Raw genomic sequence first — 22,377 nt, 5'->3', positions numbered from 1 at the left:
ACACCTGTGTTGCACAAAAGAAGAGAAGTTAACAAAAGGAGGCAGTATCTATGAATGATGAGGTATTGATGGTCGGCATTCAAGGTATTTAACTAGCATTAAACACTAGCCTAGTCACTGTCCCCTGAAGATTTCTTGTGCTTCTTTTTCTTCTTGCTTGGAGTAATTGTGTCATCCTGCACATACAAAAAACACACACTAACAACATATACATGAGATGACCCTGTACCAGACATTAAGACTTCATTTAGTCTCATATTACATCATTATAGGGATATCACCACATGAGTAGTCTGATGGTGGTGCATGAGGGTATAATCACTGACAAAAGAATAATATGTCATACGAAATAGTTCAATTTACTTACTTCTAATCCATTCTCTACTTGCTTTTTTTTCTTTTTCTTACTTGGAGTTTTTACTTCGTCCTACACATAAAAAAAAACACTTAACAATCTGTACACAAAATGACCCTGTACCAGACAAAGTAGGCCCATAATTAGTCTCATATTACATCATTATAGGGATATCACCACATGACAAGTCTGATGGTGGTGCATGAGGGTATAATCACTGACCGTGCCAAAGATTATTTTCTTATTCGATTTACTTACTTCCGATTCATTCTCTTCTTGCTTCTTTTTCTTTTTCTTGCTTGGAGTTTTTACTTCGTCCTGGACATAAAAAACACACTCAATAATTTGTATGCAAGATGACCCTATACCAGACAAAGTAGGCCCATAATTAGTCTCATATTACATCATTATCGGGATATCACCACATGACAAGTCTGATGGTGGTGCATGAGGGTATAATCACTGACCAAAGAAAAAAAATTAATGCAAAAAATAATTAATTACCTCTGATCCATTTTCCTCTTTTTTATGCTTCTTTTTCTTTTTCTTCTTCTCCTTTGTTGCCTCGTCTGACCCACCCTCGCTACTGCCACCAGACAACCGTCGCTGCACACATGCAAGGGGGGGGGAGGATCGAGGTCAACCTTGGGCATAACACTAAGAGAATGCAGAACGCTTACTTTTCTTGAGGTGACTTCAGTAATTTTCTCAGCGATATTTGTTGGAGGTGCAACCTTGGTTATACCACCACCACTAACAGGCCTGGATATTAGCAAATTCTTTAAATAGTGCAAAAAAGAGCAAAAAATACTCACAGTTCAAATTCCTTTCTGACTTCAGCCGGTGTACTCTCCAGAACTTTTCCGAATTTGCCCAGTTTGCCTTGAGCAACAAGTTGCTTCTTCTTGAGAGCCATTGGTCCAAGGCCCCACTTGCGAGGGTAGACATCTCTGCTCATAATCACTCTTTTGATCTTGGCACAGAAACCGTGGTCACAAGTGGCTATTTCAGCTGTCGACATGAGAGCAATACCTGGACAAATGAAACAATTAAAAGTATGACACAAGTATTTGAAGGTAGCCAGAGAATGTTCTAATTTAGAACCAAAACAGTTTTCGAATTGCATTGCCTAGAATTGATCAAAACTCCAAGTAGCAAAACACACCATACTTCAGGATAAGTTGTTTTCAAACAAGACACATGTCTACTCACCAAGAGCCACAGCCTCTCCCTTGGTGGTCATGATGACAATCTCCAGGTTTGGTTCAATGCCCTCCTCAAATCTGAGCACCCCAGGTAGAAGCACCTTAGCTCCATAGCACACTGCATTCACCTGAACAGAACAAACACTTTGTAAACGAGAATGCCAATACGATCACATGACTTACGGCACTGTCCTTGATCACGATCCTCTTGTGAGACACCAGGAGTGCCTCCAGTGGTTTGATAACCCTTCTCATGTAACTCTCTGCAGGGTGAAACGTTCACAGTCATGATACAGGATACTATCTCAGGATACTAACCATCTCGCTGGTTGTCCAATAGCCACTGAGCGTCCATGACGTCATGCATTGTCACTAGACCATCCTACAAGAGAGGAGAATAAGCAATTAATATATATAGCTGGAGCTTGCTCTTGAGCATTGATGTAGCCTTGGGAGTGACACACCACACTGTAACACTAGTGCGCTGTGTGTTGAACACAAGGCCAATAGTATAGCATGGAAATATTGCTGCCAACTACACACACACAGTAGGGGCAGAAGCAGTCCTTGCAGTCAGTAAAATTATTACATAGTAAAACACTTGGAACTCACATTTTCAGACTGTATTCCTGATCTCACTCTCCGCAGCTCCTGCATGTGACCTCCGACCCCTAGCAAGAGCCCCATGTGCACACACAGACTCCGAATGTACGTACCAGCCTCACAACTGACCCAAAACACAGCTGCAGCAAATGCAACAATCGGAAATAAGTTTCAAGATATCAATTTTTAGCTACCTAATTCAAGTACCTAGATTTCTTTCTTTGTCAAATTCAAGAAGTTTGCTCTGGTATATGGTTCTCACTCGCAGCTGTCTCTTGACTGCTGAGATTAGGGGTGGTCTCTGGAATAGTGCTCCAATCATTTGGTCCATCACCTGCATTTCAACAACCACATCTCTACTGAGCACAATAGAAACAGAATACTAATATCGTGGTATTTAGTACGTGAATCCCCTCAGAAACAGCCTCTGTGATAAACTTATTCGTCATTATTATAATCAGGACACAATTCTCGTCACTGGGGTTACACTGAAACAGCTCTGCAGCTGTTGAAATTAAAACTCATTGCTATTGACAAACTTACCTGTGCTAGCTTGGTGTCAGTAACTGCATCGTGCAGTCTCAGCACAGTCACATACTCCTTACCTGTAGTATGTAGGAACAAGATGAACTCTTGGTAGGACATTGGCAATTATTATAATAAATAGTAAACCTCCAGTGCACAATCTGAAACTAACAAACTTCACAAAGAGGGTTTTGAAAACACAATTTTACGGTTCCATGGACAACACTCACAATATATAGTATAATTATAAAGTGCAAAAATAAATCACTAACTGAAAGAAGGGGTTTTAAAATGCAATTTTTACCGGCTCCCTGTTGAGATTTTACAAGTCTTGTAGCCCTGTCCACGCAGACAATGAGACAACCCGTAACCTGGGGATCTAGAGTACCACTGTGACCAGTCTTCTCCACACGTAGGATACGCTTTACCCAAGCTACCACCTGCAGGTGATTAGCCATTGTGATAACTATAGCACCCAGCAATGCATTGGTATGTGTTAAAATTAATCATGTGTTCAGACCAAATTAGCAACAAGTATAGATACCATTATGGTTGAGATAAGAGACTTGTAGTACAATTTGAGGCTACACAAAAGGCAGATAACGCTACTACACTAGTAACCTCAAAACAGGTGATTGCTGATAAAGAAATGCCAGAGTAACGTAGTTACCTCATGTGAGGAAGGGTTGGCAGGCTTGTCCAGATTGATGAAGCCATGATTGATGTAGTCTTTGATGGGTCTTTTCAGAGGAGAGCATCCGGACTCCAGGGGAGTGTAGTGGCCAGTGCGGACAATCAGCCGGTGGTAGTTCTGCAGGAAAAATAACATTGAAGTATGCAAGATCAACATGTGCTAGGCCACCATGTGTTCTCACTCACCTTGAGCAGTAACGGCCAGTTAGAGGTGTCCAGTGGTGGGATCACCTTCGTGGGCTTGATGACAAAGTCTTCTTGGTCCTGGAAATTTAATCACACATTAAATTGAGCAACAGATAGAAGCAAAAATTTAGAAGCAAAAATTTCAGCTAGCAAACTGACCATAAGCTCTTGCTTTTTGCTTTGAACATCATTTACTTCTGTTGTAGCTGCAAAAGTGGGAGTAGAAAATGTGACTAACTTTCACATCTCTACATGCCATTTCAGCTTTGTATTGCAATGAACTACACATACATACTTACCTTTCTCTTTGTGAGACATCTTCTTCAATGCCATGTGTTTTTCTACTGAGCATGCTCAGTACAAATTCCAAATGACATGCGCCAACTTCCTTTCTCTCTCTTGTAGTCCATGTGGCCAAGTCTATCTTCTTTAATCGTAGGATAAAGGGTGAGTATACGTTACTAGTGAATGTAAATGCAAAAACTGATGTATCATTGTAAGCATAATGTTGAATGTAACTTCTAAAAATATAATGGGTGTCCATTTTGGTCAGTGTAAAAACACACATACCATTCACCATAATTATTTCTTGTAGCATGGGTAGAGTAATTCGTGGCCAGAGGAAAGGCCGTGGCAGTATCTTTAGAGCCCACACAAATCTTAGGAAGGGACCAGCAAAGCTTCGTTCAATTGACTTTGCCGAGAGACATGGTTATATAAAGGTATGTACATACGTATAATGTGTGTAAAACAACACAGAATTATCTTCACACATTCATATCGTGATTTTATTATCCCACAGGGTGTTGTTCGTGACATTATCCATGACCCTGGTCGTGGTGCTCCCCTGGCCAAAGTGGTCTTCCGTGATCCTTACCGCTACAAATTACGCAAGGAGTTGTTCGTTGCCACAGAGGGAATGTACACCGGACAATTCATCTACTGTGGAAAGAAAGGTCAGTTGAGCGAAATTGTATTTGCGTTAAGAACATGTGTTGTCTGTCTTTCTACACGTCTTATTGGCTGATCAATTTTTAATTAATGGCTCAAGGACTCTTTCAGTCACCATAACTTGAATTCCGCGGATCCAGATTTCAACGATTTTCTGAAAGCTTAGAAAAAGACTTTTCAAATGGTACTATCAATGTTCATGTTTGGCAGATGACAAAATTTCGGCCAAATACCATGGTTCAAGGCCATAAAATGACCAATCATTGTCCCAAAGAAATGTTGGACTTAAACACATCATTTGAAAGGTCTCGTTCTAAGCTTTCAGAAAATCATGAAAATGTTGACATTGGATCAACGGTACTATATACTTACGGCTGTTGAAAGATGTTCAACTACACACTGCTGAAAGATAACTCATGTACCCACTGTCCACTGTATTACTCACTCCACACACAGCCACACTATCTGTTGGGAACTGTCTGCCACTGGGGTCTGTGCCGGAGGGTACAATCGTGTGTGGACTGGAAGAGAAGCCAGGAGACAGGGGGAAGATGGCCAAAGCCTCGGGGAACTATGCCACCGTCATCGCTCAGAACCCTGATACTAAAAAGACAAGAGTAAAACTCCCATCGGGATCAAAAAAGGTAAGAATTTGGTTGATTACGTTTTCGATTTAGTCATGTCTGTGAATTATGATCCATTAACTTTTAATTTTTCTCTTCAGACACTGCAGTCAGCTTGCCGAGCCATGGTGGGCGTAGTTGCCGGTGGTGGAAGAATTGACAAGCCTCTGTTGAAGGCTGGAGCTGCTTACCACAAGTACAAGGTCAAGAGGAACTGCTGGCCTGTAGTCCGTGGAGTGGCTATGAATGTAAGTAGCTATTGTCAGTTCTAGAACCGTGTACAATACTTGTTTAAGACTATTTCTTGTCGAGTATTTCTCCTAATAGTTTGTTTTTATATAACTGTGCCGCAATACTTAATGTACCAAGCTTAGCTTTTTGTTTTGCTTATTTCAACTCCTGTAACTGCCTTGCTCTCTTTCTGTGCAGCCTGTGGAGCATCCCCACGGAGGAGGAAACCATCAGCATATCGGTAAACCATCCACCGTCAAGAGGGGCACTCCAGCCGGTAGGAAGGTCGGTCTCATTGCTGCAAGAAGAACTGGAAGACTACGTGGAGGAAAGACGTCCAAGTCAGGCACAAAGGAGGAATAAACTACATTTATATAACTGTGTCGCAATACTGTTGTATGTTTTCAAAGATGAGAATGGCTCATGTGAGGAAAAATAATAATTGTTATAAAACACATTTCAATTGGTATAAGAATCAATGTCATAATACTTTTAGGTAGCCTGTCTAAGTGGAAAATATCTAGTAAGCGATGTCCACCAGCTAGGCTTGCTTTTGTCCCTTTGTTTCTTTTTGCTTGTGAGTGTAGAAGCCAGCCAGTCCAGTCCCTTATAGAGACCTTCTCCTTTAGTGGCACAAGTGCCTTCAATATCTGCATACCAAATAATAATTATTAGCAGCTGAACATCGTAATATTTGTTATATATAACTCACGAATTTTTCTGCTCTCCATTTCTGAGTCAAGTCCCAATTTCTCTCTGACCTCATCTGTTGTCATGGCTCCAACCAGATCTTGTTTGTTGGCTAGGACTAATAGAGTACAGTCTTTCAGTTCTTCCGCTTGTAACAAAACCTGTAGGTCGTCCCTACATTCGTTCATCCTCTCTCTGTCATTACTGTCTATTACAAAGACAATGGCTTCTGTGTTTTTATAGTAGTGCCTCAACAGAGCACGCTGTTACGATAGAAGTATTTTATAGAAGTTATTTCATGTGCTTCTTTCTTAACTTACAGTTCCACTTCTCCCGCCCACATCCCAAGCTACTAATTGAATACCTCGATGTTTAATAGTCTCCACATTGAACCCTGAACATAGGGGGCAGTACAAGGCTATTGGACATTACTTCAATGTCTATTTTTTACCTATAGTGGGGATAGTTGTGACAACTTCTCCAAGTTTGATCATGTAAAGAGCAGTAGTTTTACCAGCAGCGTCTAGGCCTGTGTAATAAAATTAATGTTTAATAGCTGTACTCGTAGATTTATAGCTCTCTCTATTATTATAATACTAACCACATATAAGGATCCTGTACTCTTGGTCTCTGAATTTGCTTGCTAGCCTCTCCCAAGTGTTTCCCATCTTGTTTGCATTAGCTTGTACATGTACTATGTAGCTGTAGGTGCTTACATATACAGTCATGTGCGGGGGCTGGTAGTCTATTTTTAGGGCTTGTGGGTTTTGTCATCAAACTTGCAACTATTCAGCAGCCCCTCCCCCTATGTCAGGCATGTTGGACGTGGCAAAAGCAACGTTGTCAGAAGTTACTGTTACAATTACACGTTCTAGACAGTAGAGCCAGGATCTTTTCAACAGGAGACCAGTGAATTTTGATAGAACTAGAAAAGATAAGAAGACCAGCCCAAAATGGGCAACACGTGGCAACGAGTTGGGAAGAGGTTTAACCAACAAGAAATCAAAATTATTATGGTTGGTAAGTTCACTGGTTGTTGAGTTCTTTAATACCTAGAGAGCTATGCCAATATGGTAGAAACAAGGGACAATCCATTACAAAGTGTTAGAGACTTGTGATACGCAAGATACCTTGTTTAGAGAGATCTGGTTCCTAATAATTACCACCCTTTATTTTATTTCGTTAGGCCTTGATGCTGCCGGAAAGACTACCACACTGTACAAGATGAAGCTTGGGGAAGTTGTCACAACCATTCCCACCATTGGTAAGTGCATCCCTTTTAATATATAAACTAATAATCCAACACAGGATTTAACGTTGAGACTGTCAACTACAAAAATATTAACTTCACTACATGGGACGTCGGAGGAAGAGGCAGAGTTGTAAGTTACTAAACCACTATCTAAACGATCACCCTGCATTATCCGGAATGTACTGTCTACAGAGACCTCTTTGGAGACACTACTACCAAAACATCGATGTACTCATCTTTGTAGTGGACAGCAACGACAGGGACAGAATTGAAGAGTGCAAAGACGAGTTATGGAGGTTCCTGACAGAGGATGAATTGAAAGAAAGCATTCTTTTGGTGCTGGCCAACAAACAGGACCTCCCGAATGCAATGAGCACTCAAGAAGTCACTGAGAAACTAGATTTGACCTCCATCAAAGAAAGAAATTGGTGTAAGTACCCTATAATTATAACGTGTGACTGTCTAATATTAAGCTCTCTTTGTGTCACTGCAGATATCCAAGGCTCCTGTGCTACCAAAGGAGACGGTCTCTATGAGGGACTGGACTGGTTGAAGTCGACACTCACTCAGCAAAGACTGAAAAAGACTATGGTGAAACCAGTCGAAGAGACAATTCCAAGCTTAAAAAACTCTGTTAAGAATTCTTGGTGGACATCTATAGCTAGCTATTTTGCGAGAGCTGCATAATTATCTTTTTTTGTTTTTGTACACCAGTGTGTGTAGGTTATTGGATATTTTTCCCGTAAAATTTCGTCCACTCGCCATAAGATTTAAGCTCTATCCATACATAAGAGGTGCTGCAGCCTAAAACGATTATAAACTGGAGTGCTTTGGTTTAGTATCTGGCTAGCTGTAGGTGCTTTGATGTACATGTACATGTAAAGTCATGTGCGGGGGGCTGGTAGTGTATTTTTAGGGCTTGTGGGTTTTGTTGCAACTAAGCAGCCCCTCCCCCTATGTCAGGCATGTTTTGACATGGCAAAAGCAACGTTGTCAGAAGTTACTGTTACATGTTCTAGAGCCAGGATCTTTTCAACAGGAGACCAGTGAATTTTTATAGAACTAGGAAAGATAAGAAAACCAAATAAACTCCCAAAATGGGCAACACATGGCAACGAGTTGTGAAGAGGTTTAACCAACAAGAAATCAAAATTATTATGGTTGGTAAGTTCACTGGTTGTTGAGTTCTTACCTTGAGTACTGTGCCAGTGCAGTAGAAACAAGGGACAGTCCATTAGATTTACAAAGTGTTTAGAGATTTGTAATGTGCAAGATCCCTTGTTTAGAGATCTGGTTCCAAATATCCACCCTTTATTTCGTTAGGCCTTGATGCTGCCGGAAAGACTACCACACTGTACAAGCTGAAGCTTGGGGAAGTTGTCACAACCATTCCCACCCTTGGTAAGTGCATTAAGTGCACACTTTTAATATATAAACTTAATCCAACACAGGATTTAACGTTGAGACTGTCAACTACAAAAATGTTAACTTCATTACATGGGACATCGGAGGAAGAGACCAACCTGTAAGTTACTAAACCACCATCTAAACGATCACTCTGCATTACCCGGAAATGTACTGTCTACAGAGACCTCTTTGGAGACATTACTTCCAAAAAGCTGATGTACTCATCTTTGTAGTGGACAGCAACGACAGGGACAGAATTGAAGAGGTCAAAGACGAGTTATGGAGGCTCCTTGGAGAGGATGAGTTGAATGAAATCATTCTTTTGGTTCTGGCCAACAAACAGGACCTCCCGAATGCAATGAGCACTGAAGAAGTCACTGAGAAATTGGATTTAACCTCCATCAAAGAAAGAGACTGGTGTAAGTACCCTATACTCTTTGAAGTTGATTGCTTTCAATAATTATATCACGTGTAATATTAAGCTCTCTTTGTGTCAATGCAGATATCCAAGGCTCCTGTGCTATCAAAGGAGACGGTCTCTATGAGGCACTGGACTGGTTGAAGTCGACACTCACTCAGCAAAGACTGAAAAAGACTATAGTGAAACCAGTCAAAGAGACAATGCTAAGCTCAAAAAACTATGTTAAGAATTCTTGGTGGACATCTTTAACTAGCTATTTTGTGAGAGCTGAATAATTTTCTTTTTTTTGTTTTTTTGTACACCAGTGTGTGGTGTGTGTAGGGTTAGTTATGAATCTCATTCAATGTTGCACAATAATATTTGTGGGTATGTGCAAAATTATTGGATATTTTTTCCGTAAAATTTCCAATTTAATCATGTACATGTACAGTCATGTGCGGGGGGGGGGGGGGGGGGGGGGGGGGCTGGTAGTCTATTTTTAGGGCTTTGGGTTTTGCTTGTTGCAACCTTGCAACTAAGCAGCCCCTCCCCCTGTCACAGGGCCTGTGTCAGGCATTTGACATGGCAAAAGCAACATTGGCAAAAGTTACTGTTATACATGTTCTAGGATGTTTTAACAGGGGACCAGTGAATTTTGATAGAACTAGGAAAGATAAGAAGACCAGATAAACTCCCAAAATGGGCAACACATGGCAACGAGTTGTGAAGAGGTTTAGCCAACAAGAAATCAGAGTTCTTATGGTTGGTAAATTCACTGAGTTCTTACCTAGAGAGCTGTGCCAATATGGTAGAAACAAGGGACAATCCATTACAAAGTGTTAGAGACTTGTGATACGCAAGATACCTTGTTTGGTTTCTAATAATATTATTATCATCCCACCCTTTATTTTATTTCATTAGGCCGGAAAGACTACCACACTGTACAGGATGAAACTTGGGGAAGTTGTCACAACTATTCCCACCCTTGGTAAGTGCACCCTGTTTAATTAACGGTTCATTATTTAATCCAACACAGGATTTAATGTTGAGACCGTCAGCTACAAAAATATTAACTTCACTACATGGGACATCGGAGGAAGAGACAAAGTTGTAAGTTACTAAACCACCATCTAAACGATCACCCTGCATTACCCGGAAATGTACTGTCTACAGAGACCTCTTTGGAGACATTACTTCCAAAAAGCTGATGTACTCATCTTTGTAGTGGACAGCAACGACAGGGACAGATTGAAGAGGTCAAAGACGAGTTATGGAGGTTCCTGACAGAGGATGAGTTGAATGAAAGCATTCTTTTGGTGCTGGCCAACAAACAGGACCTCCCGAATGCAATGAGCACTGAAGAAGTCACTGAGAAATTGGATTTGACCTCCATCAAAGAAAGAGATTGGTGTAAGTACCCTATAATTATAACTCTTTGAAGTTGATTGCTTTTAATAATAATATTATATTATAATGTCTAATTAATTAAGCTCTCTCTGTGTCACTGCAGATATCCAAGGCTCCTGTGCTACCAAAGGAGACGGTCTCTATGAGGGACTGGACTGGTTGAAGTCGACACTCACTCAGCAAAGACTGAAAAAGACTATGGTGAAGCCAGTCGGAAAGACAATTCCAAGCTCAAAAAACTCTGTTAAGAACTCTTGGTGGACATCTATAGCTAGCTATTTTGTGAGAGCTGCATAATTTTCTTATTTTCGTTTTTGTACACCACACCAGTGTGTAGATGAATGTTGCACAATAATATTTGTGGGTTTGCGCAAAATTATTGGATATTTTCCCATAAAATTTCATCCACTCGCCATAAGATTCAACTCTAAGAGGTGCTAGCTGCAGCCTAAGGTTATAAACTGGAGTGCTTTGGTTTAGTGTTGATGTACATGTAACGTATATATACAGTCATGTGTGGGGGCTGGTAGTCTATTTTTAGGACTTGTGGGTTTTGTCATCAAACTTGCAACTATTCAGCATCCCCCTATGTCAGGCATGTTGGACGTGGCAAAAGCTATGTTGTCAGAAGTTACTGTTACATGTTCTAGATCTAGCTATAAATTAGGATGTTTTCAACAGGGGACCATAAAACTAGGAAAGATAAGAAGACCAGATAAACTCCCAAAATGGGCAACACATGGCAACGAGTTGTGAAGAAGTTTAACCAACAAGAAATCAGAATTCTTATGGTTGGTAAGTTAATTCACTGGTTGTTGTTACCTAGAGAGCTATGCCAATATGGTAGAAACAAGGGACAGTCCATTAGAGACTTGTGATTTAGAGATCTGGTTCCTAATATTATCATCCCATTTCGTTAGGCCTTGATGCTGCCGGAAAGACTACCACACTGTACAAGCTGAAACTTGGGGAAGTTGTCACAACCATTCCCACCATTGGTAAGTGCACCCTGTTTAATATAACTTGTTATAAACTAATAATCCAACACAGGATTTAACGTTGAGACTGTCAGCTACAAAAATGTTAACTTCACTACATGGGACGTCGGAGGAAGAGGCAAAATTGTAAGTTACTAAACTACTATCTGAATGATCACCCTGCATTACTCGGAAATGTACTATTTTCTACAGAGACCTCTTTGGAGACACTACTACCAAAACACCGATGTACTCATCTTTGTATTGGACAGCAACGACAGGGACAGAATTGAAGAGTGCAAAGACGAGTTATGGAGGTTCCTGACAGAGGATGAATTGAAAGAAAGCATTCTTTTGGTGCTGGCCAACAAACAGGACCTCCCGAATGCAATGAGCACTCAAGAAGTCACTGAGAAACTAGATTTGACCTCCATCAAAGAAAGAAATTGGTGTAAGTACCCTATAATTATAACGTGTGACTGTCTAATATTAAGCTCTCTTTGTGTCAATGCAGATATCCAAGGCTCCTGTGCTACCAAAGGAGATGGTCTCTATGAGGGACTGGACTGGTTGAAGTCGACACTCACTCAGCAAAGACTGAAAAAGACAATGGTGAAGCCAGTCGAAGAGACAATTCCAAGCTCAAAAAACTATGTTAAAAACTCTTGGTGGACATCTATAGCTAGCTATTTTGTGAGAGCTGCATAATTTTCTTGTTTTGTGTATAATTATGCTAGATCTAGTCTATTACGTCAATGTTGCAATAATATTTGTGGGTGGGGCTGGAATTTCGTCTACTATTTTTCCATAAGAGGTGCTGCAGCCTAAAACGGTTATAAACTGGAGTGCTTTGGTTTAGAATGGGGAATCTTGCAGGCAAGCGTAGCAAAGAATACAAGCTGCTAATGGTTGGTGAGTCAACTAGATCTATAGAAATAAGCTATCTATCTTGCTAGATTCTAGCTGGACCTTCCATAGAGACAGAGTTATGTAGGAACATTTGGTAGCTACCAAACAGTAGCCAAGCCTAGTATGTACTCCCCATTACATGGACATTTATACATTTATACATAACGTATGGAGTTTGTACATTATTCCTTTGAAGGTCTAGACCAGGCTGGTAAGACCACGGCTCTCTATTTCCTTAAATATGGAGAGATCCAAATGTCATCTGGATCTACCATCAGTAAGTACACAGCTTAGTATTATGTGTTAGTGTTGTGCAATTGGTGGTATAAATTACATTTCTGTAGGTTTCAATGTGGAGACTATCAATCATCAAGGTTATGACTTTGTGATTTGGGACATCAGCGGAAAAGAGAAAATAGTAAATACCTTATCAGTTATCAATTGTAATTTGTATTTATTTGCAACTCTCCCCAGCGACGAATGTGGAAGCATTACTACAAGAGCACAGATGGTGTAATCTTTGTTGTGGACAGCACTGATAGTGGAGAGGAGAGAGTTGAGGAATGCAAAGAAGCTCTGTCTATGTTCATTGGGGAAGATCTACTCAGAGGATGTACCCTCTTAGTATTAGCCAATAAGCAAGACTTACCAGATGCTATGTCAATTGAAGAAATCTCAGAGAAGCTAGGATTGGAATCTATTCAAGATAGGAGATGGCGTAAGTATCAAATGTCAAGTGTTTCGTCTTCATATTAATAATAATATAATCCCACAGATATTGAAGGTACGTGCGCTATCAGTGGAGAGGGGATATATGAAGGACTGGATTGGCTGCATTCAGTTCTCACTGAGCAAAAACAATCATAGACTAATTTATTTTCTCAATTTTTATGCCACTTGTCTACATCACCTTTTTTGTACAGATGCACTATTCATATTTGTTAGTCCCCATGGAAACAATGGTATTCATAATTATATAAATGTGGTGTGATTCTAGTGCATGACATTATATACTGGAAGAGGCCGCTGCTTAATCATGCATGCTGTCGTTAACTAATTCCCCAGCTACAACATGTTGTGAAAAACATGCATTAAATCACAATCTATACTACATGAACCAATTCTAGGTAGATTGATTAATTGCTAAACTGTATATTAAAAAACAATAGAGAACTATAGAGATGCTAAACGTTTCCTGCATGGGTAAAACTAGAATAGAGCTAACTATGATCTCGAGCTATGAAATGAAACTAAGCTTATGCAATTACACTAAGAACATAGTGTTTGTCTTGAGCAGTTGGAACAATCTTCAATCGGTACTTGAACACCATCACATACTCTCTTTCGTTGGTTGTCATGAACTCAACATTGTACATCCCTCCATCTAGCTCGGAGAAAGAGATTGGAATGGGTGCAGCTGTTTCAACTTCTTGCACGGCAATCGATGTATTGATTGCATCTGCCATGCTTGAGTCAACAGAGAGACTCACTTGAGCATTGATAATCTTCCTCTTGTACTTGTAAGACACTTTCACAATTCGTTCTTCTTTTGGCTCCCACTTTGCTGTCTGTGTTTCCGATGGAGTTTTAATTTTAATGGGCTCAATGAAGGTGACAAAGAAGGGTCCAGTGGGTAGTGGCTCTCCGTCTGCTTTCAGCTGAATAGTGTAACGATCTGGTTCATTTGCACTGACGCAAATTGTGATCGAATTGTTGGAATTTTTTACCACGGGAACATCAAATGGTTCCATTTTCTCGCCAGTGACAGTTGCAGTTATATCTTTACCAATTTGATCACTCTCTAAATCAATTAGAAGAGTCAATGGTTCGTTGATCTCCAGAACCATTTCCTCATCAGTACTCGGGATCTCATTACTAGGTGTAGATTCCATTTCGGATTCAAGAAATTCAGCAGGTATGTTGACACTCTCTTCGATATTCTGCATCACCTGAAACGCACATTGTTCTTTTATAGGTTTGGAGAGATCTATAACATTGAAGGACAAAGGGCTGGAAAGAATGTTGGTGCCATTGCACTTGACATCCATTGTCAGTTTACCAGCTTCAGCAGGAACAAATTGTACAGTATAAACTCCTGAAGAGCGATCACCATTAATTTCACAGCTTTCAAGACTTTCTTTAGTAGTAGGAAAGACAGTGAGGTCACAAGTATAGCCAGGTTGCTCAGACTTTACAGTGAATGTATAAGTTTTCTTCATATACAAATCACCGTGAGGGAGGTCATAAATACTGCACTTTCCAGGATCAGCATAGATGACAGCATTGACTTGTAATGGACTTGTTGGAATGGGGTAGCCAGACAGGATGATATCAAAATTGTGAGCACCCATCTTTTGAGGAATCCAGGTGCATTGAAATGTTTTGTTGCCAGCATCTTTGATTTCCACTGGAAGCTCACCACTGGGTCCTCTGCATTTAACGGAAAGTTTTCCAGGTCCTGCATTCCTGGTATCCACGACAAAAGTATGTGGAGTGTTGACAGTAGCTTGAGTCAATCCTCCACTCACTGAGCACTTGCTTGGATCAATTACAGCACATTGAAATGGAGACTCGGAAATCTGTTCACTTCCCCAAGAGATTGCAATTTCATGAGAATCTACTTCTTCAGGAGTGTAGGAAACATTGAATGTCTGTGGCTTTGTTTTCTCGATTACAGCAGGCAGTTTGTTGTTTTGTCCCTGAATTATCACTTGCAGCTCTCCCACTCCACCTTGCTCACAGTCAACAGTGAACTCTGCCCTCTTGCCCACGCACGCTCTCTTGAGACCATCGCCAGATGCTGTACATTTGTCAGCATAAGTTGGAACAATAGCATTGACCTTGAAAGGACTATCACGAATAGGAATGTTCGACCAGTAGATATCGATAACATGGCTACCTTCTTCTTTCGGCACATAGGAGCATTCAAAGGATTCCTTTTGAAGATATTTGATTTCGACTGGAAGATCACCACTAGGTCCTCTGCATTTAACGGATAGTTCTCCAGGTCCTGCATTCCTGGTGTCCATGACAAAAGTATGTGGAGTATTGACAGTAGCTTGAGTCAATCCTCCACTCACTGAGCACTTGCTTGGATCAATTACAGCACATTGAAATGGAGACTCGGGAATCTGTTTACTTCCCCAAGAGATCCCAATTTCATGAGAATCCACTTCCTCTGGAGTGTAGGAAACATTGAATGTTTGTGGCTTTGTTTTCTCGATTACAGCAGGCAGTTTGTTGTTTTGTCCCTGAATTATCACTTGCAGCTCTCCCACTCCACCTTGCTCACAGTCGACAGTGAACTCTGCCCTCTTGCCCACGCACGCTCTCTTGAGACCATCGCCAGATGCTGTACATTTGTCGGCATAAGTTGGAACAATAGCATTGACCTTGAAGGGACTATCAGGAATGGGAATGTCTGACCAGTAGATATCAATAACATGGCTACCTTCTTCTTTCGGCACATAGGAGCATTCAAACGATTCCTTTTGGAGATCTTTGATATCAACTGGAATATCACCACTAGGTCCTCTGCATTTAACGGATAGTTTTCCAGGTCCTGCATTCCTGGTGTCCATGACAAAAGTATGTGGAGTATTGACAGTAGCTTGAGTCAATCCTCCACTCACTGAGCACTTGCTTGGATCGATTACAGCACATTGAAATGGAGACTCGGGAATCTGTTCACTTCCCCAAGAGATTGCAATTTCATGAGAATCTACTTCCTGTGGAGTGTAGGAAACATTAAATGTTTGTGGCTTTGTTTTCTCAATTACAGCAGGCAGTTTGTTGTTTTGTCCCTGAATTATCACTTGCAGCTCTCCCACTCCACCTTGCTCACAGTCGACAGTGAACTCTGCCCTCTTGCCCACGCACGCTCTCTTGAGACCATCGCCAGATGCCGTACATTTGTCGGCATAAGTTGGAACAATAGCATTGACCTTGAAAGGACTATCAGGAATGGGAATGTCCGACCAGTAGATATCGATAACATGGCTACCTTCTTCTTTCGGCACATAGGAGCATTCAAACGATTCCTTTTGGAGATATTTGATTTCGACTGGAAGTTCACCACTGGGTCCTCTGCATTTAACGGATAGTTCTCCAGGTCCTGCATTCCTGGTGTCCATGACAAAAGTATGTGGAGTATTGACAGTAGCTTGAGTCAATCCTCCACTCACTGAGCACTTGCTTGGATCGATTACAGAACATTGAAATGGAGACTCGGAAATCTGTTCACTTCCCCAGGAGACTGCAATTTCATGAGCATCTACTTCTTCAGGAGTGTAGGAAACATTGAATGTTTGTGGCTTTGTTTTCTCGATTACAGCAGGCAGTTTGTTGTTTTGTCCTTGAATTATCACTTGCAGCTCTCCCACTCCACCTTGCTCACAGTCGACAGTGAACTCTGCCCTCTTATCTACACACGCTCTCTTGAGACCATCGCCAGATGCCGTACATTTGTCGGCATAAGTTGGAACAATAGCATTGATCTTGAAGGGACTATCAGCAATAGGAATGTCCGACCAGTAGATATCGATAACATGGCTACCTTCTTCTTTCGGCACATAAGAGCATTCAAACGATTCCTTTTGGAGATCTTTGATATCAACTGGAATCTCACCACTGGGTCCTCTGCATTTAACGGAAAGTTCTCCAGGTCCTGCATTCCTGGTGTCCATGACAAAAGTATGTGGAGTGTTGACAGTAGCTTGAGTCAATCCTCCACTCACTGAGCACTTGCTTGGATCGATTACAGAACATTGAAATGGAGACTCGGAAATCTGTTTATTTCCCCAGGAGACTGCAATTTCATGAGAATCCACTTCCTGTGGAGTGTAGGAAACATTGAATGTTTGTGGCATTGTTGTCTCAATTACAGCAGGAAGTTTGTTGTTTTGTCCTTGAATTATCACTTGCAGCTCTCCCACTCCTCCTTGCTCGCAGTCGACAGTGAACTCTGCCCTCTTGCCCATGCACGCTCTCTTGAGACCATCGCCAGATGCTGTACATTTGTCAGCATAAGTTGGAACAATAGCATTGACCTTGAAGGGACTATCAGCAATAGGAATGTCTGACCAGTAGATATCGATAACATGGCTACCTTCTTCTTTCGGCACATAGGAGCATTCAAACGATTCATTTTGGACATTTTTGATATCCACTGGAAGCTCACCACTGGGTCCTCTGCATTTAACGGAAAGTTCTCCAGGTCCTGCATTCCTGGTGTTCACGACAAAAGTATGTGGAGTGTTGACAGTAGCTTGAGTCAATCCTCCACTCACTGAGCACTTGCTTGGATCGATTACAGAACATTGAAATGGAGACTCGGGAATCTGTTCACTTCCCCAGGAGACTGCAATTTCATGAGCATCTACTTCTTCAGGAGTGTAGGAAACATTGAATGTTTGTGGCTTTGTTTTCTCGATTACAGCAGGCAGTTTGTTGTTTTGTCCCTGAATTATCACTTGCAGCTCTCCCACTCCACTTTGCTCACAGTCGACAGTGAACTCTGCCCTCTTGCCCACGCACGCTCTCTTGAGACCATCGCCAGATGCCGTACATTTGTCGGCATAAGTTGGAACAATAGCATTAACCTTGAGGGGACTATCAGAAATGGGAATGTCCGACCAGTAGATATCGATAACATGGCTACCTTCTTCTTTCGGCACATAGGAACATTCAAACGATTCGTTTTGGAGATCTTTGATTTCGACTGGAAGTTCACCACTGGGTCCTCTGCATTTAACGGATAGTTCTCCAGGTCCTGCATTCCTGGTATCCATGACAAAAGTATGTGGAGTATTGACAGTAGCTTGAGTCAATCCTCCACTCACTGAGCACTTGCTTGGATCGATTACAGCACATTGAAATGGAGACTTGGAAATCTGTTCACTTCCCCAAGAGATTGCAATTTCATGAGAATCTACTTCCTGTGGAGTGTAGGAAACATTGAATGTTTGTGGCATTGTTTTCTCAATTACAGCAGGCAGTTTGTTGTTTTGTCCTTGAATTATCACTTGCAACTCTCCCACTCCTCCTTGCTCGCAGTCGACAGTGAACTCTGCCCTCTTGCCCACGCACGCTCTCTTGAGACCATCGCCAGATGCTGTACATTTGTCGGCATAAGTTGGAACAATAGCATTGACCTTGAAGGGACTATCAGGAATAGGAATGTCTGACCAGTAGATATCGATAACATGGCTACCTTCTTCTTTCGGCACATAGGAGCATTCAAACGATTCATTTTGGACATTTTTGATATCCACTGGAAGCTCACCACTGGGTCCTCTGCATTTAACGGAAAGTTCTCCAGGTCCTGCATTGCTGGTGTTCACAACAAACATCTGTTGAACGTTGATGATAGCATCAGTCAATCCTTTGCCTTTGGCTGAGCACTTGCTTGGATCAAGTACAGTACATTGGAATGGAGACTCGGGAATCTGTTCACTGCCCCAGGTGATCGCAATTTCATGAGAATCCACTTCTTCTGGAGTGTAGGAAACATTGAATGTTTGTGGCGGCTTTGTTTTCTCGATTACAGCAGGCAGTTTGTTATTTTGTCCTTGAATTATCACTTGCAGCTCTCCCACTCCACCTTGCTCACAGTCGACAGTGAACTCTGCCCTCTTGCCCACGCACGCTCTCTTGAGACCATCACCAGATGCTGTACATTTGTCGGCATAAGTTGGAACAATAGCATTGACCTTGAAGGGACTATCAGGAATGGGAATGTCCGACCAGTAGATATCGATAACATGGCTACCTTCTTCTTTCGGCACATAGGAGCATTGAAACGATTCATTTTGGACATTTTTGATATCCACTGGAAGCTCACCACTGGGTCCTCTGCATTTAACGGAAAGTTCTCCAGGTCCTGCATTGCTGGTGTTCACAACAAACATCTGTTGAACGTTGATGATAGCATCAGTCAATCCTTTGCCTCTGGCTGAGCACTTGCTTGGATCAAGTACAGTACATTGGAATGGAGACTCGGGAATCTGTTCACTGCCCCAGGTGATCGCAATTTCATGAGCATCTACTTCTTCAGGAGTGTAGGAAACATTGAATGTTTGTGGCTTTGTTTTCTCGATTACAGCAGGCAGTTTGTTGTTTTGTCCCTGAATTATCACTTGCAGCTCTCCCACTCCACCTTGCTCACAGTCAACAGTGAACTCTGCCATCTTGCCCACGCATGCTCTCTTGAGACCATCGCCAGATGCTGTACATTTGTTGCCATAAGTTGGAACAATAGCATTGACCTTGAAGGGACTATCAGGAATGGGAATGTCCGACCAGTAGATATCGATAACATGACTACCTTCTTCTTTCGGTACATAGGAGCATTCAAACAATTCCTTTTGGAGACCTTTGATTTCGACTGAAAGTTCACCACTAGGTCCCCTGCATTTAACGGAAAGTTCTCCTGGTCCTGCATTCCTGGTGTCCACGACAAACGTGTGTTGAACGTTGATGATAGCATCAGTCAATCCTTTGCCTTTGGCTGAGCACTTGCTTGGATCAAGTACAGTACATTGGAATGGAGACTCGGGAATCTGTTCACTGCCCCAGGTGATTGCAATTTCATGAGAATCTACTTCCTCTGGAGTGTAGTGAACATTGAATGTTTGTGGCTTTGTTTTCTCCATTACAGCAGGCAGTTTGTTGTTTTGTCCCTGAATTATCACTTGCAGCTCTCCCATTCCTCCTTGCTCGCAGTCGACAGTGAACTCTGCCCTCTTGCCCACGCACGCTCTCTTGAGACCATCGCCAGATGCTGTACAGTTGTTCACGAAGGTAGGAATGATGTGTGTTGCATGATGTTGTGGCAGAGGAGAATCATTCATGAAGATATCGATGACAAATTCCCCAGGTTCTTCAGGAGTGTAGGAAAATTTGGCAGATTTATCGTCTTGAAATTGTTTCGTCACTTGAATCGTTTTTCCAGTTGCTGTAGACACATTTGCTCGAATGTCAGCCCACTTTGGAATCCTCTGTGCAGACACAGTGAAGGTGGTTTCTTGGTTGACTATGTCTCCTGTTACGCCTTTGCCATTGACTTCGAGGGAATCAATCAGTGATTTGGGTTTGCATGACTGAAATTGAGCAAGATACGACACTCTTGTCAGCTGGTTGAGGGATAGGGAGGAGAATTCTTCAGGAGTGGTCAATAGTTCTATTTCTAGCATCTCCTTTGCTTTGTGCATGACAATCTTGCAATTTTCAAGGGGAGTTTCAGAGCTCATTCCTTCGTATTCAGGAAACTGCCCTCCAGAAAGGACATCAGTGAGTGCTCCCAGGGCTTTTCCATCGGTCCAATCCGAAGAAAGATTCGTAACTTGGAAATGCGGCATCTGAATGTTGATCCAGATTAGAAGAGATTTCTGACCGGCTGAATCTTGGTGTGAATATCCAGAGACATATGTCATAACGGAGAGCTCGTCTGGTTTCTCCACAGCCATATCCTCAGGGTGCATGACTTGTGGTACACCCAGCTCCTTCTCAGCAATGTCCATGGCATTCGTGATATTTTCCAGCCCATTGTTCGGATCGAGAGAGGCGTGGTTTGGGATAAGTCCAGGTTTGCAGTAGTCCACTAAGGCAGAGAGAGCTAGTCCATTGTTCCAGGATTGTGAAAAATTTGTGACCTTGCATCCTGGAATGACAACATTTACCCAATGATGGAGGAGCTTCTTCGCACTCTTTTGTTCCTTTGAATTGGCTTTTTTTCCAGACTTCTTGTCGTCAGGTGCCTCATGTACAACAGGGCCTGCAATCTGGTAACGGAGAATAAGAGTCCAGATGAGACCCAAGATCAACTTTAAGTTGCACTGGTAGATATCCATTGCACCTGCAAGAAAGAATGATGCATTAATTCAGACCATGCATGCAATTTTCGGAGCTGAGCCATCCCCCAGTGATAATATGCCCCCCCACAGGGAAGTTAAATCCCCTGATATTTCCGAAGAGTTGTTTACTACCCCCCCACAATGCTCCCGAGTGAGCGAGGCACAAACAATGTGTAATGTTGCATGCATTGGCGCTTACCTATATTCACAAGTGGGATATTCTCCACATTGATCATGAACTGGAATACAATTGTCAAATTCTCTCTTTTGTGTACATCCATTCGAGGATTTTTCTTGTGTCTAAAGTGTGCAAAATAACATCAGTGTGTGTATATATGTAATGGCGGCCCATATAAATAAAAACTTAGGTTTGGAGCATGCTACATGTTTTTAAAACTAAGGCTTACCTACACATTCATGCTGCATGCCACAAATCATCAAGAATTCAATTATACTATATGTATACTGGAACTGAGCCTTGCCCTTCATGCAGCATGCAAAAGGTGCAAAATTATAATTAGCATGTTTGTTTCCTCGAAGAGACCACATAAAGTTCTCTTTCTATATTGTTGCAGTAATAACAGTGTGCAAAACTCACTTTCCAGGCATCTTCTTGCCAGGAGCTAGAACTTGCATGAGAGTGATCAGTGCTATTCCATCTTTGAAGTCTATCTGCAAGTCTTCAACTCGAGCCTCTGTGGCCTTCAGCTTATCATTGACCCAGTTGGTGAATGTTTTCTTCTGCACATAAATCCAAGACTTGTCTGCCATCACACTGGCTGTGTTGTCCACTTCTCTCCTTGAGTCAGCCATTTATGCTGTAACAGTGTACACCGTAATAATTATTCAGCCAGCCAACAAACTTTCTGCGCAATATTTATTGCAAGAACACCTCAACTTAGCTTGTAAAAATAGGTTGTACATGTAGTTGTAAAGCCAATTTATACCACATTCAACGTGACAATAATTTAACCACAAGAATGTATCACCTACACACAAAGTATTAACGCCGCTGCTGTGCGGTGGAAATCGAGGTTAGATGATGAGTATGTGTGGGTGTAGTCCCAGGGATAGTTAGGGTCAAAAGTTCTTAATTAAAACTGGACTTTCT

The 22,377-nt window shown here is 41.7% G+C and overlaps 7 protein-coding genes across 8 annotated transcripts in view; 4 read left to right on the top strand and 3 right to left on the bottom strand.

Annotated features, from left to right (window-relative positions):
* Positions 1-3,967, bottom strand: part of LOC135341617 (uncharacterized) — a 4,002-nt gene extending 35 nt beyond the window's left edge. Inside the window, exons 1-17 of one of the 2 annotated variants that reach the window (XM_064538220.1) lie at positions 3,867-3,967; positions 3,727-3,773; positions 3,568-3,645; positions 3,359-3,499; positions 2,993-3,128; positions 2,707-2,768; positions 2,371-2,497; positions 2,173-2,303; positions 1,879-1,942; positions 1,744-1,823; positions 1,568-1,688; positions 1,171-1,387; positions 1,036-1,117; positions 860-961; positions 614-673; positions 368-427; positions 1-176 (exon numbers count right to left, since the gene is read on the bottom strand). The exon at positions 1-176 is cut by the window's left edge and continues 35 nt beyond it. In XM_064538220.1, coding sequence (XP_064394290.1) covers positions 111-176; positions 368-427; positions 614-673; positions 860-961; positions 1,036-1,117; positions 1,171-1,387; positions 1,568-1,688; positions 1,744-1,823; positions 1,879-1,942; positions 2,173-2,303; positions 2,371-2,497; positions 2,707-2,768; positions 2,993-3,128; positions 3,359-3,499; positions 3,568-3,645; positions 3,727-3,773; positions 3,867-3,900 — 1,608 coding nt within the window. In that variant the 5' untranslated portion in view covers positions 3,901-3,967 and the 3' untranslated portion in view covers positions 1-110. The remainder of the gene's footprint in view (positions 177-367; positions 428-613; positions 674-859; positions 962-1,035; positions 1,118-1,170; positions 1,388-1,567; positions 1,689-1,743; positions 1,824-1,878; positions 1,943-2,172; positions 2,304-2,370; positions 2,498-2,706; positions 2,769-2,992; positions 3,129-3,358; positions 3,500-3,567; positions 3,646-3,726; positions 3,774-3,866) is intronic. The other variant, XM_064538221.1, reaches the window with a different exon arrangement.
* Positions 3,873-5,829, top strand: LOC135341646 (large ribosomal subunit protein uL2-like). The gene is made up of 6 exons (XM_064538251.1): positions 3,873-4,014; positions 4,163-4,289; positions 4,370-4,523; positions 4,975-5,162; positions 5,243-5,389; positions 5,571-5,829. Exons 2-6 carry the CDS (start codon positions 4,164-4,166, stop codon positions 5,733-5,735), a joined length of 780 nt encoding a protein of 259 aa, XP_064394321.1. The 5' UTR covers positions 3,873-4,014; position 4,163; the 3' UTR covers positions 5,736-5,829.
* On the bottom strand, positions 5,799-6,790 carry LOC135341648 (ADP-ribosylation factor 2-like). The gene is made up of 5 exons (XM_064538254.1): positions 6,664-6,790; positions 6,514-6,591; positions 6,383-6,456; positions 6,085-6,325; positions 5,799-6,022 (listed from the first exon to the last, which is right to left on the bottom strand). The coding sequence occupies exons 1-5, from the start codon at positions 6,788-6,790 to the stop codon at positions 5,865-5,867; spliced, it is 678 nt and encodes a 225-aa protein (XP_064394324.1). The 3' UTR covers positions 5,799-5,864.
* Positions 6,791-6,811: 21 nt separating this feature from the next.
* On the top strand, positions 6,812-9,476 carry LOC135341252 (uncharacterized). The gene is made up of 10 exons (XM_064537763.1): positions 6,812-7,082; positions 7,249-7,326; positions 7,371-7,444; positions 7,507-7,744; positions 7,808-7,999; positions 8,404-8,478; positions 8,638-8,715; positions 8,766-8,839; positions 8,903-9,140; positions 9,224-9,476. The coding sequence occupies exons 1-10, from the start codon at positions 7,016-7,018 to the stop codon at positions 9,415-9,417; spliced, it is 1,308 nt and encodes a 435-aa protein (XP_064393833.1). The 5' UTR covers positions 6,812-7,015; the 3' UTR covers positions 9,418-9,476.
* Positions 9,477-9,630: 154 nt separating this feature from the next.
* On the top strand, positions 9,631-12,252 carry LOC135341251 (uncharacterized). The gene is given in 11 exon segments (XM_064537762.1): positions 9,631-9,883; positions 10,043-10,109; positions 10,158-10,231; positions 10,295-10,370; positions 10,373-10,531; positions 10,632-10,823; positions 11,249-11,323; positions 11,449-11,526; positions 11,579-11,652; positions 11,719-11,956; positions 12,020-12,252. Coding segments are annotated over 11 exon segments (1,290 nt in total). The 5' UTR covers positions 9,631-9,820; the 3' UTR covers positions 12,214-12,252.
* Positions 12,253-12,264: 12 nt separating this feature from the next.
* On the top strand, positions 12,265-13,374 carry LOC135341652 (uncharacterized). Its single transcript, XM_064538258.1, has 5 exons — positions 12,265-12,417; positions 12,611-12,691; positions 12,759-12,832; positions 12,889-13,132; positions 13,190-13,374. Exons 1-5 carry the CDS (start codon positions 12,366-12,368, stop codon positions 13,279-13,281), a joined length of 543 nt encoding a protein of 180 aa, XP_064394328.1. The 5' UTR covers positions 12,265-12,365; the 3' UTR covers positions 13,282-13,374.
* A 157-nt stretch (positions 13,375-13,531) lies between these two features.
* LOC135341598 (filamin-B-like) lies at positions 13,532-22,200 on the bottom strand. The gene is made up of 3 exons (XM_064538195.1): positions 21,865-22,200; positions 21,466-21,566; positions 13,532-21,268 (listed from the first exon to the last, which is right to left on the bottom strand). The coding sequence occupies exons 1-3, from the start codon at positions 22,077-22,079 to the stop codon at positions 13,671-13,673; spliced, it is 7,914 nt and encodes a 2,637-aa protein (XP_064394265.1). The 5' UTR covers positions 22,080-22,200; the 3' UTR covers positions 13,532-13,670.
* Positions 22,201-22,377: the final 177 nt, after the last annotated feature.

The sequence above is a fragment of the Halichondria panicea genome, chromosome 9 (genome assembly GCF_963675165.1).
Source record: "Halichondria panicea chromosome 9, odHalPani1.1, whole genome shotgun sequence".
In the NCBI taxonomy this organism is placed as follows: domain Eukaryota; kingdom Metazoa; phylum Porifera; class Demospongiae; order Suberitida; family Halichondriidae; genus Halichondria; species Halichondria panicea.
The sequence above is the reverse complement of the archived record's forward strand: the minus strand, read 5'-3'. Positions and strand labels throughout refer to the sequence as shown.